The sequence below is a fragment of the Drosophila persimilis genome, unplaced genomic scaffold (assembly GCF_003286085.1).
Source record: "Drosophila persimilis strain 14011-0111.01,24,50 unplaced genomic scaffold, DperRS2 tig00000191-arrow-pilon, whole genome shotgun sequence".
NCBI classification, from domain to species: domain Eukaryota; kingdom Metazoa; phylum Arthropoda; class Insecta; order Diptera; family Drosophilidae; genus Drosophila; species Drosophila persimilis.
In genome coordinates, this window is record NW_020825298.1 from 14,674,455 (window position 1) to 14,688,446 (window position 13,992).

A 13,992-nucleotide genomic window follows, 5' to 3' on the forward strand; every position below is an offset into this window, starting at 1 on the left:
GTATACGCCTAATTCATTCATTGCTATACCTATTGCTATTGAGTATACCTTTTTAAAGATATTATACCTATTTCTTTGATATATAACTCTTTCTCTAGGATTTCTATAGGTATAAACCCTAGCTATTTCTATGAACTGTACCTACTTTTATCGCGTATACCTTTTACAATGGTTTATACCTATTTCTGTAGCTTATACCTAATTCGTCGTACTTATTTCTATCAATTTTACATTTATTCACGGATTTCAAAATGTTTGCGGCAATATACCTATTCCCCTGAATTATACCTATTTTATCCCTTATACCATTTTATCCATTATACTTTTTCCTATAAATTACAAATTTATAAATTACAAATTATAAATTTTTCTACGCACTATACCCATTTTCCACAGTTTATACCTATTTCTATGAATTAGAACTATTTTTTCTATCGCTTATTGATTTGCGAAATGTTAGCTCGAATCACTTTGCTTTTTTCGCAGAAATTTCTCTCCCCGAAACTTTAATTCTTAAAGTCCCATCGCTTCTATTCGCTCCACACAAACTTTTTCTCGTGCTGAAGGGACCCCCTCCCCTCTGCCCTCTCCCCTCTGCCATCTTCTACTGTTACAAGGCAAATGCTGGCTGGCTAGCTGGCTGGCGGGGCTGCTGCTTTTCTCTTTGGTTTTCCTCGCTTTGCTTTTGTTGTTCCACTTTTCTTCGCACTAAGACTAATTGTTATTTTATTGTGTTTGTAATCCAATCCAATGGCGGGGCGGCGTAACGCTAACCACATGCGATGCCTTGGCGATGCGATACATGCGAAAAAGTATCTACAAGATACACACACATGCTCCCTCCCTCCCTCCCACTGCCCACTGCCCACGACATTGCCTTTGCTTTTGTTTTTGGAAGACGCGTTGATTACGTAACAGATGTACGCGTGTGGGGGCTTTTGGGGCTTGACCCCCCGATGTGTGGGTGGACTACCTCAACGAGGGAGGGAGGGAGAAGAGCTCGACTCTAGAACGAGCTTCTGGTCAGCTGATCGCACGATTGGAAAGCACTGCGAAAGCTTTCAGCTTTAACCTTTGCACTTCTCCCCCACCGAATACTTCATTAGTCACACATTTTGGTCACATTTTATTACTCATTAAAGTCTTGGAAAGATAACTCACAACCTAATGGCCATCACTCGTACCTCCCTATGAGGTGCCGGCGGGGAAAATATCACCTTGCCCGTTGTACCCCTGTAGTCCTCATATTTAAGCGAATAGATACACTCCATTCCCAAGGCCTCCTTCTGTCGGGCAGAGTAAAAGCTCGTACAGTTAGCCGTCATCAGGGGATAGCCCTTGGATCGTCCGAGTTCCATGGCGGCGGTGGCCAGCCGAGAACCCAATCCCCTGCCCCTCATCGACACATCCACACAGGTCAAGTGGGAGTACAAAAGCTTGGACACTCCGTAGTGCTCGTAGAGTTTTGCATCTCTTTCCACCACGTAGTTTATGCGCCTGATGTGACCGGTGATATCCGTGTCCGGCAGGGCCACGGCATCGGCCTCTTGGCGGTGCTTCTCCACATCCTCGGGGACCTGTCCCTCAGCCAGCACAAAGCCCACGACACGGCCGTCGTTCTCCTCGTCGATGGCCACCACGCAGGTCCCGTCGGCAACCAGTGACTGATGATATTGATCGTACAAGTTCCATACTTCCGGGTCTATTGCTGCAGCAATGGGATCGCTGAGGGGTTCTCCCCGAATGAACTGCTCTTCGAATACGTACTTAAAGGTCTCATAGTCCGCCAGGGTCATAATGCGTACGGTAACGCCGTCCTTTGTGGTCGGTTCCATGTTGAATTCCCGGTTTCGACGTCTCTTCAGTAGCTCTTTCCACTCACGAATGTTTCGATTCGAAAATAGTTGCAGCCGTTGGCTCAATAATGACTAGAATATCAGGCTTTTTTTACGATTTAAAGTGAAAGAGAGATTGTAAAAAGCTACAAATAAAACAATAAAATTCTTTGAAAAAAGATTACCAAAAGGTGATGGCACAGTGGAACGATGGATGGAAGTAAAGAAATTAAAAAAAATAAAACAGAAAAACAAATTTTAATATAAAGAAAATGTAAACAAACAACAAATTAAATTCCCACAAATAGCGCATTAATTTTCGATAATTTTTATCAGTGAAAAAACGTTTTTGTCGAGGCACAAATGCCTCCTTTATAAGCGTTCGAGTCTCACTGGGAGAGAGCTGGCTATGCAATGGAAAAAGAGAGTGAGAGAGCGGCTGCTTCTGTCGGTTATATAGATTTATAACCAGAAACAGGAATGCCAAAAATTATAAACGCTTAAAGTAGAAACAATAACAGACTGCGAAAACAGAAAGGAGCACCCCAGAAGAGACAAAGAGACGCCAGAGAAGGCGAGAAGAGGAGACAGGAACTGCCCACCCAAAAAGGGGGAAGAGGAGACAGGAACTCCCCACCCAAAAAGGGGGAAGTAGAAGAGGAGACAGTAGCCCGCCCCCCACCCCCCTAAAAAGCGAGTAGAAACTCCACCGAAAATACGCAAAAAGGTGGCAAACAGGACCATTTCCTGACCCTGGTCTGTGGACTCTGTCTGCCGGTCCCGGCCCGACCATCGGACTGACCAAAAACCAACATAATTTACATGTCTGCAGTGGAAAATCGACAGAGAGAAAGAGAGCAAAGAGTGACGAGGGACCCCGTCTGGAGCGTCTGTTTAGCATGTTTGTGCCATCCTGGAGCCAGGACTTGCAACAGTTGTTATTCCTCTACCTTAAATTTCTTAAAGAATTTAGCCTTCGGGTAAAACTCTTTCGAGTAACGCTAGAATTTGATTAAATATTTTAACGAATTTTACGAGTGATTGTTTTTTTTTGTCCCTTAAAAATTCCAGCCTTGTCAAAGCGCCCAAAATTATGCAGCAAAAATGGTTACGCTTTTCGTAAAAACGAAAACAAAAGCCAGCCGCAGGCCTCCTGGCCACAGACTCTCCAGCTCCACTGTATGTACAGTACACTGCGGCTATGACAGAATATTTGTGCAACTTTTGTCGCCCTCATCGCACACAGGTGCATCGGAAAAATGTTCTCCAAATATTTGCGCAAGTGAATTTGTGATTTATGCCACATGCCACACGGTGGGCCACGATGGCTCTGTGTGTGCCTCTGTGTGTGTGTGTGTGTGTGTGCCGGGGCGTGACCTAAAAATATTTTTTCAACCCAACTGCCAAACTAATTAAAAGTGAAAAGTTGACAACATTCTCGCTAGCTGGAATATTTGATTTATGGCAACCGCAGCGCAGCGCAGAGCAGAGCAGAGCAGAGCAGCGCAAAAATTTAATGAAAATTCAATCAAAGTTTGCGCCACTCATCGGGGCAGGCTTCTCCTGCTTGCAACATATTGTACGTACCCCATAAGCTATGGTGGGACGACCTCCACTCGGCTTTTTTGTTGTTTTTGTTATTGCCTAAGTGACCCTAATGAAGATTAATTTAGAACAAGTGCCAGTGCGAGAGTCTGTGTTTTGTTTGCGGCTGATTGTCTATTAAAAAGATTCTAAAGAGAAATACTGGAACAAAATTGAATGCTGCCGCTTCTGATGCCGCTGTTCTGCTGGGTTCCATGACGCACCCAAAGAATATATATTCCCTCCTAAGTAGATACCATAATGAAGATTTGACTACAACAGAAACGAAAGAGAGAAAACAATTTAATCAAATCATTTTCATTGATTTAGATTTTGTTTGTGCAGATAGCCACAGAAGATTGAGACAGCGAGATAAAGAGAGAGAGATCTTAAGATTAAATATATTCAAAATAAGTGGAAGAGAGGCAGGAGAAGAAGAAGAGAAAACGACTAGGGAATACTCTATAGAAGATATATTAGAGATTATAAAGATGAAAACGGAATGGATTTTAAGGGATATGAAAGGAGGTGTACGAGTATTATGATATTTTGGTAAGGGAATATGGGAATACATTGAAGACCTTGTTTCGAGGCTATATTTTGAAGAATAATGGGAGTTATGTCATAGAAACTAAAGTACTAACATAAGTACTAAGTTATAAGGTGAAACTCTTTAGTGGAAGGATGATACTGATATTTTCTTCAAGATAACATCTATAGCGAAACTCAACTTATGGATAAAACATCATACATTGATTTATTTGATAACTATCCTAAAGATTAATGAGGTTTTTGCACGTGAGCGTTTGGTCTTTGAAGGAAAAACTTCTTTAAATGCCGTAGAATATTCGAGAAAATATATAACCAAACATTAACTGATACAAATTATCATTCTTCTGGGTATGCGATACGTTTTAATACAACTTCAGAAATATACAGGGGTTTTTCAAGTGTAAAAGTTGAATATTTCCATTTTATTTGCCAGAATTAAGCCCAAAATTTTAATAAATCCCCAAACACAATATAATTTCATATATTTTTGAAACCATTTCTTACCAAGAGACACTGTTTTTGCCATGTAACTAATTAAATATCTTTTATTTCCAGGTAATACCTTCACAACGATTACATTCCGCACTTCCATTCCGGCATACCCTCTCTTAAAACCCAAAAAAAACGAGAGGCTCCCAAAGGCTTCTGCCTGCCAGCAAACCTGCAATCAAGGGATCCCCTAAAACTATGTAGTTTTACGAGTGGAACAACCAGCTACTTGTCTCTTTTTCGATATTATCTTTAGAGGTAATTAATTTATTAAACAATTTTCATATGCAAGGCCCTCCCGGGGCGTACACGGATGCACTCTTTGGGCCCCAAAGGGCAGCCCCGCAGGCAGTCGGCAGTCTCTACGAAAATTTCTGTGTTTTTTGTTAATTAGTGAAAAATAACAAAAACGGAATTTTAAATTTCCCAAAAAAAAGTGATGCATAATTTAACGCTATTCAAAAGAGATATTCCTCCGATTACGAGATTTCGTTTCGGCTGCCTACACAATGTGTAACGCATTACAATAATTCCTACTATTCCTAAACTCTCGAGATCTTCCAATCTTCCAACTAAATTCAATTCGATTCAAAGTTCGTTTATCTGATTTTTCCCTTCAAGTGGTTTGGTCGGACCGGATCGGCCTTTTGCCTGTTGTTTCACTTTTCTATGAATATTTATTTGAAAATTTACTTCGTCTGTTTCGGCCGTTTGGGCAGTTCTTGTTTTCCTCTTTCAATTAAAATTTTTGTGTTGCTTTTAACGAAATGTTCAAAACAGTTTGTTTGGTTTAGTGAATTTCGAATGTTTTTTAAATGATTTATTAAACAAATTTGAAATAATTTGAGAGCTACTTCGGAAATTCAGGTGTTTTCTCGAGTGGAATTCGTGTGGTGCTTGTAGAATGTTTGGTTCTCCATTGAATGGATAGTTTTATTGAAATGTGGGCAATCGCTGAGGTGAAGAGCGATGAATATTGCACTTGAAAGTATTTTCGGGAATATTATTTTGGAAATAAATATAGATTTCATTTAAATGTAAGAATTTTATCATGTTACTGGTTCAAAAACATAAAAAATAGGATCATAAAAATGGCTTTAGGCTCTATTTAAATTTGTATTTTAGTTTTTGAAATTCGTCTATGTATTTTTTGTGCTATTAGGGAAATGTCAATAAAATATTAGTATCTATTCACTTTTTTGTAGACAAGCATTAAAAATTATTTTCGAAAAAATGTATTAATTTTACTATGAAATTTTTTTATATTTTATTTATTTTTATTAATATTTATTTTTAATATTTGATTATTATTATTTATATTTATTATTGAATTGTTATTAAATATTTTTTATTATTTGATTATTATTATTTATTTTGTTTATCTTTTTTATTATTTTAGTAGAATTTGTTATTTATTTTATTTCATTATTAATTGTAGTTTTTAATATTATTTCAATGAAAAATATATCAATATTTTACCAACTTTTCGGCTGTGAATAGCACCAAGAACTGATTCTACTGATAAATACACTAGCTCTCTTAAATTTGTAGACTATATTTCTACCCTCATAATATTCTCCGCTGCAAAAAAAAAAAAACAAAACTAAAGGCAATAAAAATTCCCCATCTACCGCGCTGCTGCAAAAACAATTCCCACAGCGCACCGCAACGACTGGCCAGCCGCCTGCATATAAAAAAATTTGTAAATCGATTTTCATAAAACTAACAAAAACAAAGTTGCAAAAAAAAAAACAAGAAACAAGAAACAACAAAGAAACAGGGAAAGACGCACAACGAAAGAGAGAGAAAAAAGATATTAATAAACAAAAATGATTTATGTGTCTGCTGCAGTGCGGTGCAAGAGCCTCTCCCTCTCCCCGCCCCCCCACCTCAGCACAGCCCTTCGCCAATGGTCACTCCACTAACTGTAGCGGTTATTTTTGCTCAGTTTTATTGTTGTTTTTGTTTTTGTGTGTGTGTGTGTGTGTGTTATCTGGTTAATCTAATCATTTGATTTAGGCGCTGAGAAGCGAGCGAGAGACCCTCGTAAAAACATTGCAAAGCGGCGCCTGCGCAACAGGTAAAAACGAAACGACGAATAACCAAAGAAAGAGACAAAAGAAAGAGAGAGAGACTCTGCGGGCAGACGGAGTGGCGTATTGATCTTTGGGCAGAGCAGCAGCAGAGCAGCGGGCGTGTGCATGACAAATGTTCACTGATTTATTGACAGACTCAAGTGGAGAAAAGGCGGGGAACGGCAGGGAACGGCGGGGAACGGGACGGACTGCAACGTACTACGAGTATTGTACATATGTCAGGGCCTTGGTCACGTTCTTTTCGTCGTCGTCGTCGTCGTCGGTTCCACTTCACAGGGCCCATGCCGCCACCTGCTGTGTAAAAATAGCGCAAAAAAAAAAGAAAGAAACAAAAACCATATTCTGTGGAATGGTCTTTCGACAGAGCACAGGTCCAGGCCATGACGCTAAACATTCGGCCCTGTCTCTGTAATCGGAGAACGAACCACCGCCACCCACAAAAAATAAATACCAAAAAAGAAAAAGAAAACAAAAAGTTTACACCAAAAACATATCCATCGAAAATGCATTGCTTCCGTAGTATTTTTTGCTCTCATTTCCTATGTTGCAGGTGTTGCAAGTCGGAATTTATTGTGGGACGTCAGCGATTTTTATATAATTTTATTACCGCCTTGGATGTGGGGCGAACAGGTTTTTTTTTTTTTGTTATTTTGTGTTTAGTGTTTTTTTGGGGCTTTTATTTCGAGTGTGGGCAAGGCGAAACGAAAGAGTTTTTTTTGTGGGAATTCTTAAAGATATTTTGAGATTTAAAAACACATAAAATTGCTCCATAAAAGCCACCCCCCCACCCCCATTTACCCACACCAAAAACTGTAACATTTAACACTCAATCAACAATCAACAATCTATCGAGGCACATCAATCAAATGTGGAGAAATGCCAAGCATAAATCACAACAAAAGCAGAGACGCGCCACTAAAAACAAAGTCAACATAACCTCAATTTGCTTATGGCCAAAGTTAAATACGAAAAAGGACATTCCAAGAACCCAAGAAACGGCGACAGCAGAGAACTAATCAACCAGAACAAGGACATGAAAGCACAGGACACAAGAAACAAACAAAACAATAAATAGAAAAAAAAGAGAAAAAAGAAAAAAAAATGGTAGGAAAATTATGATGGAAAATTATGACTTAAGTTGGCGACGGACGCGAACGCTGCCGCTAACGTGAATAAAAGTCATTTGTAAGGCGGCCAGCGCCAGACGACAACAAACAGGTCCCTGGAGAGGGGCGGCCAGGGGGCGGCGGGGCGGCAGGGCGGCGGGGCGGCGCGGCGTCTGATGGTCAGAGAGTCCGAGTTTTGCGGTCATTATGGTGGCTCTTGGGGTCGACTCGGACTCTCGTTGGATATTAATAATGAATACTCTCCCCTCTCGTTTATACACAAATAGAGAACTTTCGGTTCCGTTCTGGCCTGCAAGCAGCAGCAGCTGCTGAAAGGGAGCGCAATAAAAGTGACACGCAAAGTGCTAATTTGTCATCGGGGGCCAAGGCCTTTTGGCCAGACAGAAGAAGTTTTTTAAATGGGAGAAAGGCAACAGAAAAAAAATAGAGTTGGGGAAAGTCCAAGGGAAATTGTGGAAGGGTTAAAGCGGTTAAAAAATAGTACTTGTGGAGCCATTAAATGGAGGGATTTGATCATACATAGATACATAGATAGTTCTATCCATCAAGCCTTCAAAGTATGTATATCTTATGGATATTTATTTGAAGATCATAGTCCTGTGAAATGAAGTTCAGGAAGGTTCAAAGAGGATTTTTGGAAGCCATTAAATGGAGGGATTGGATCATAGATAGATCATTGGTCCACCCTTAGTTTTAATTAGTATTTTGTGGCATTAAAAAGCCTTCAAAGTATGTAGATATTGCGTATCTGTGAAATGAAGTTCAGGAAGGTTCCAAATTCACTCCAATCCGCACTGTGATTCACTCTCCAAAGAGAGTCCATGCTCCCCCGAGCTTGGAATATTCATGGGGCTAATCATATTCCACATTAACTTCCTGCCTACTGCTCGTCCGAGTATGTGAGGAGCAAACATTTTCCCCCATTATAATATATCTACATATGTGGGAATGGAAAAACTTTACAAACCTCAGAGCAGACGCAGACACAGCGCCACACCCATGCTCTTACCTCTGGGCAAATAAAGATGGAAAAAAGACTACCATCCTCCGGGCTCCTGTGCCTCTGGTATCCTTTGGCTTTCGCCACACGAAATGGCAGCAGAAACACACAAAACGAGGGGAACGGAGGGGATTTTCAAACATATCGCATATACAAAATGCAAACATGTCTGGCAAACACAAATCCCATAAATGTTTTGTGCCCCTCTCTCAATGGAATGGGCGGGGGTGGGGGAATGGGCGGGCTAGTGATAAAAACTTGCACACAAAAAAAATATATTTTCATATGTGAAAATGTGTAAAGTGTAAAAGTTGTTCGCTCTGTGGCGGCGATGTTCCTTCGTTTTAGTGTTTTCTGGTTTTCTATTCCATTTTGTTTGCCTGCTGTTTTGCTCTGCTTTCTTTATCCGCCTCTCTGTTTGCACTACCACTACGACGACGACGACGTGGTACGTGGCACGGACTATGTGAGCATCAGGTGCTGTGGCAAAAGAAATTACAACAAATCCATTTGTAAAATTGCAAACCGAGACCATGGAGGAGGCACCTCTACTCCTCCGCTTATCTCCGCTCTTCGTCCTCCGCTTCCGTCCTACGCTTATCCTTCACGTTGCCTTTGATGGCCTTTTTGTCCTGTCGCTCTTTTCTTCGGCCCTCGGAGTGGCGATGTGCAAGGCTTAGGGATGGGCTTCGGGCGAGCGATGAATATCGTTTGTGGGATCTTTCGAGTGATCTCGAAAGGGATGGGTATGGTCCAACAGGATCAGGCAGGTCTTCAAAATGGCTTCTGCTGGGTCTTATTCGTTTAAGATTTGCATAAAATATTGTTACTATTTTTAATATTATTTTATCAGAGTTTTATATTATTTTTCATTATTATTTTGAATTATAAAATAAACTAAATATTTTTATTATTATTTTTAAAGATTTCTTTTTTAATAGGGATGGGCTTTGGGATTAAATAAGTTTCATAGTTGCTTTGAGGAATATTTACTATCATATAATCCCTAAATGGAACCATTAGAATGTAATTTGCAAAGGTTTTACCCTAGAAATTAGGCTTAATGTCATATTTGAGTCTAAAACCTTGAAATAATGGAAAAGAGAGAGGTCTCTGAAGATATATCATACCTTCGATACTCAAAAGTATCTTAAATAGAATAAATATCATGTGCATAGACTGGAATCATTCAATAATCGTAAGGGATTGAGAATACCATTAATTCTCGCACGATCCTAAAACAATCTCTCTGATCTCTGAGCCCAGTTCTCACGCATCCAACTCCAAGCCCAAATACTGCTATTCCGTATGGCAGTCTCGAGTGTGGCTACTCCTTTTGAGCTCTTGAACCAATTACAAGGCCTACGAGCCCCATAGATTACGACTCCTCTGGCACTGCACTCCTGTCATTATGGACTCAAAAATCAAGATGGAAGCCACTCGCTTGCTAGCTCTCGTTTGCTGGCTGCCTGTCATTTGCCTGGGCAAACATTCATCTTGCTAAAGTTTGTCCAGAATTCCCTGCCAGAACCCGAACAAAGAGCGTTCCCCAGTCGCAGGACCAGAGACCGAGACATTCATCAATTTGTTAGGGGAAGCCGTGCACCGGAGAAAAAATAAAAAAAAAGAACAAAAAAGAGAAATTGAAACGAACATTTTTGGAGCTGCCGTTGCAACAGCAGCTTGCATATAAATTTGCAAAAATAAGTGCAGGCGCCAGGCATACCTTTTGGCCAGGGTTTTCGTCCCACACTCTGGCGCTTCAAGGGTTGCCAGCCACTGCCTTCCGACGCCTTCTGGTCAGCACAAACTACACACACGTCAAATTTCAAACAAGCTCCCCGCCTGCCGCAGGACAACCACCACCCAGACAGGCTGGCAACAAAAAATTATATAGGAGCCAGGAGTCGCAGACTCCTTCCGACGAAACGAAAAACGACTCCTGGAAGGGGACGAACAGTTTGCTCCGCCAGCACCTGGCATCTTTTTTCGTCTGCACTTTTCCTGCTTTCTATCTTATTTCATGGTTTGAGCAGCGGACGGTCTGGAGATGGAGCAGGAGATGGAGCAGGAGCAGGAGATGAAGCTAGTGCCGGTAGCAACAATGAAAACGGCAGCCAACTCCTGAGGTTTGAAGGTAAAGGCATTTTTGGGGTTCAGGTTTTCGGGCATAGCTGAGGCACAAGGCGGAGGCTTCAGCAAGGCGTCGGATTTACTTAAAGTGTTTTTTAAAGAAAACTATTTGTATGAAGAGGAAAAGGAATAAGAAAAGCCAAAAATATGTTTAAAGATCAAGATAAAGATGAATAAGAGCTAAAATTATTGCTAAATTTGCAATAACAGAAAATATGTGCAAAGAAACTCTTAAAACAGCCAATCTGAAGGTTTTCTGCGGAATCGGGGTCACCAATTGAGCCAAAAATCCATTTGGGTAAAAAAAAAAGATACAATTTTGATGAAATATAAGTCTTACGTGTGTATTCTTCACCAATAAAGTCTTCTGAATGATTGAAATCTTCAAATGCCAAGTCTGTTGACCTAGTCGGGGTCACCAATTGGTATACAAATTTTGTATGAATGCAGTATTATACACATATATCCTCCGGATATAAACTTCAAGAGTTCAACAGATGATACTCACAGGGAAAAACTCTGGTAGTTATTTTCCAAAGCGTTGGGGTCACCATTTGTAGTAAAACTAACATTTATCATGTGCCTTCATTGAAATACTTGCTACATTCCAAATTGCTATCCCAAAAGCAACCTCTAACACTCATTAGATCCCTCGGAAGTACTTTTCGCAAGAGTCCTGTGCCCCGACAAACATTTGTAAAGTTCTATAGTCCCTGGGTTTTGCTCATTGGAAAAGTTGCTTCGCCTTAAAACAATAACTGCAGCTGCTGCTGCTGCTCATCTCTCGGTAGAACTTTTACTGTCTGCTGCCTGCCACACAGCCATCGCCATCGCCATCGCCCCACCTGACGCTCCTTTTCCCTTTGCCACCTGTCGTGCGGTGGCAACAATTCCCTTTTTTATGCTCCTCTTTCCAGAGGATGAGGATTGTAGCACACGTTAGTTTGGGGAATTGCAAATAAATATTTCAACTGCAGTTGCAGATTATTTTAGTGCTAGTCCGAAACTCCTGAAAGTCGTAACAATCCACGGGAAAATGGTTGCAGCAACAGAAGCAAACAAAGAGCCAGAAAACTGCTGAGACAAGGAGCAGGAGCATGAGGACCTGGTCCTTGCGAAGGATAGTTTCGGCTTAGATTTCTCCAGGGAACTATGATAAAGTGCGGCCCCATAATGAAGAGAAAGGAGAGAAGTTTTGTGTGTGTTTTTTGGGCGAAGGTTTTTATTCGCTTCTTCTCTGTTTATTCTCTGCCTCTCAAAATATTTCAATTTGTTCAATTCACTCGAAGCTGGAAGGCTCACTTTCTATTCAGATGAGTGTTCCTCAGGTAAATGCCGGCCAGGACCTCCTGGATGCGCCTGCGACGCTTGTCCTGCATGAGCATCGAGAACAGAAGCTTGGGGCTCAAGCCACGATTGTTCTGACGGTCCAAGGCATCGATTTCGTCCTCGCTGAGTAGATCTCCATCGTGATCATCCTCCTGGGCAGCCGCAGAAACTGCTGGACGTTCGTTCTCAACAGCAGGGGCATCCGGACTTGCCTCCTCTGCGGCCTCCACCACCTCGGTGTCGTCTTCAAAGAGACTTCCATCTGCCAGATCGTTCAAGTTCAGGCCCTGCAAAAGATCGGCAAACGATGGCGCAAAAGCACTCCTCCTGGCACTCGTCGTGTTCGAGCTGTTGCCGGAACTGGGCAGATAAATGCCCTGCATGTTGTTGGGGTTCACGATCAAGAACGTGGGACCTCCGCTCCCGGTGCCCAGATACTCCATTCCCGGGAACTGTGGCTGCGGCGGACGCGTCTGTGGTGGTGCCGGGTAGTACGGATAGTAGGGATAGTGGGGATGGTGCTGCTGATGATGGTGATGCCTGTCATCCTCCGAGTTCGAGGATGGCTGCTGCACAATGATGACTTGTGGCTGCTGCCTGTGACTCTCCTGGTTGTTGTCGCCACGTCGCAGGTTCCACAACAGACGGGGCACGATCTTGTCCAGGGCTAAAGGAAGCAGGAAAGAGTTGAGAAAACGCTTCTCAATCATGGATCTCCATGGATTTCTTACCACTTTCCCTTCTGTTCTTCGTGCCAGAGCCATGCTCGGCTGCACTCAAGGCCACAAAGGCTGCAAACACCACACAAATGCTTAGGATTCTCATGGTTCTCTTCGTTGATAGCTCCAGTGGTTGACTGTGCCTCAAACTTGAGATTCTGGTGACTTTTATAGTGGCAAATTCCAGCCCATGCCCCAGCCCCATTCCATTCTTGTGTGGCATGCGTCGTCAGGTGTTAATTTCACAGTTGATCTATTTAACTGTATATTTTTTATTTGCCCGAGGTATCGGGCCTCGTAAATCAATTTCCAATTCGCAGCATTGTTTCGCCTTTCGTTTTATGGCACTCGTTAAATTCTCCCTCTTTGACCGACTTTATGACCGCGTGTCCGCGAGTCTGCGTGTCCGCGTGTCCGCGAGTCCGTCGCCCGCTCTTTCATGATCGATTTAGCATTAAGTACTCACAGATTGCCTAGCCGCTAGCTACAGATACAGCCTCTGGTCTGCTGGGCGCTCTAATGTGTTTAGTTTATGGCGCAGATACTTTATTTATGATCTGTGTACACTGGTTCTGCAGATCGGATAATTTGCAGTGCATTAACCCCCTTCGTTTCATTGAACTAGAGATACGATTTGCAGTAGTTTTTGGTTTTTGGTTGAATTTTAGAAAGCTGTTGGCTCTGAATCCATGACCTGGTTTTAGGTTTTGATTCAAAGATTGTTTCTAGAGGCCTGCCTTTGGCATGTGGCAGATAGAAGATGATTAGCGAGACTTTAATTCAGGCAAAACCCCAAATTGAGACTTTTTCTGAGAGTAAACTTCATTAAAAAAGGGTTTGAGGGGTTTTTTGGTGGCTAAACCTCCGCAAAAGATTGCTATCTGGGATAAAACTCTACTTTAAAGGGTTTCTAAGGGGATAAACCTACACTTAAGAGTGTTTTTGAAGTACAAACCTCTAAAAAGTATTATTTCTATGGGTAAAAACTTGCAATTACAAGTATTTCTATATTACAAATCTGCTTAAAATATTCTAGTGCATAAATCCGAAGGTTTTTCCATCAATTTAAGACCCAAAATGTCTGCCCACACTTTTTCACCTATGATTCCTTTGAGTGCCCCTCAAATA

At 41.6% G+C, this 13,992-nt stretch overlaps 3 protein-coding genes and 1 long non-coding RNA gene across 4 annotated transcripts in view; 1 reads left to right on the forward strand and 3 right to left on the reverse strand.

The window, feature by feature from the left end:
* The window catches only part of LOC113565815, a 178,048-nt gene that overhangs the window by 145,983 nt on the left and 18,073 nt on the right, over positions 1-13,992 (reverse strand). The window lies entirely within an intron of this gene.
* Positions 1-13,992, forward strand: part of LOC6593802 (discoidin domain-containing receptor 2) — a 151,779-nt gene that overhangs the window by 6,159 nt on the left and 131,628 nt on the right. The window lies entirely within an intron of this gene.
* On the reverse strand, positions 1,123-1,870 carry LOC6593806 (dopamine N-acetyltransferase). The gene has a single exon (XM_002019237.2). It carries the CDS (start codon positions 1,833-1,835, stop codon positions 1,158-1,160), a length of 678 nt encoding a protein of 225 aa, XP_002019273.1. The 5' UTR covers positions 1,836-1,870; the 3' UTR covers positions 1,123-1,157.
* LOC6593805 lies at positions 12,112-12,970 on the reverse strand. The gene is made up of 2 exons (XM_002019236.2): positions 12,877-12,970; positions 12,112-12,812 (listed from the first exon to the last, which is right to left on the reverse strand). Exons 1-2 carry the CDS (start codon positions 12,968-12,970, stop codon positions 12,115-12,117), a joined length of 792 nt encoding a protein of 263 aa, XP_002019272.1. The 3' UTR covers positions 12,112-12,114.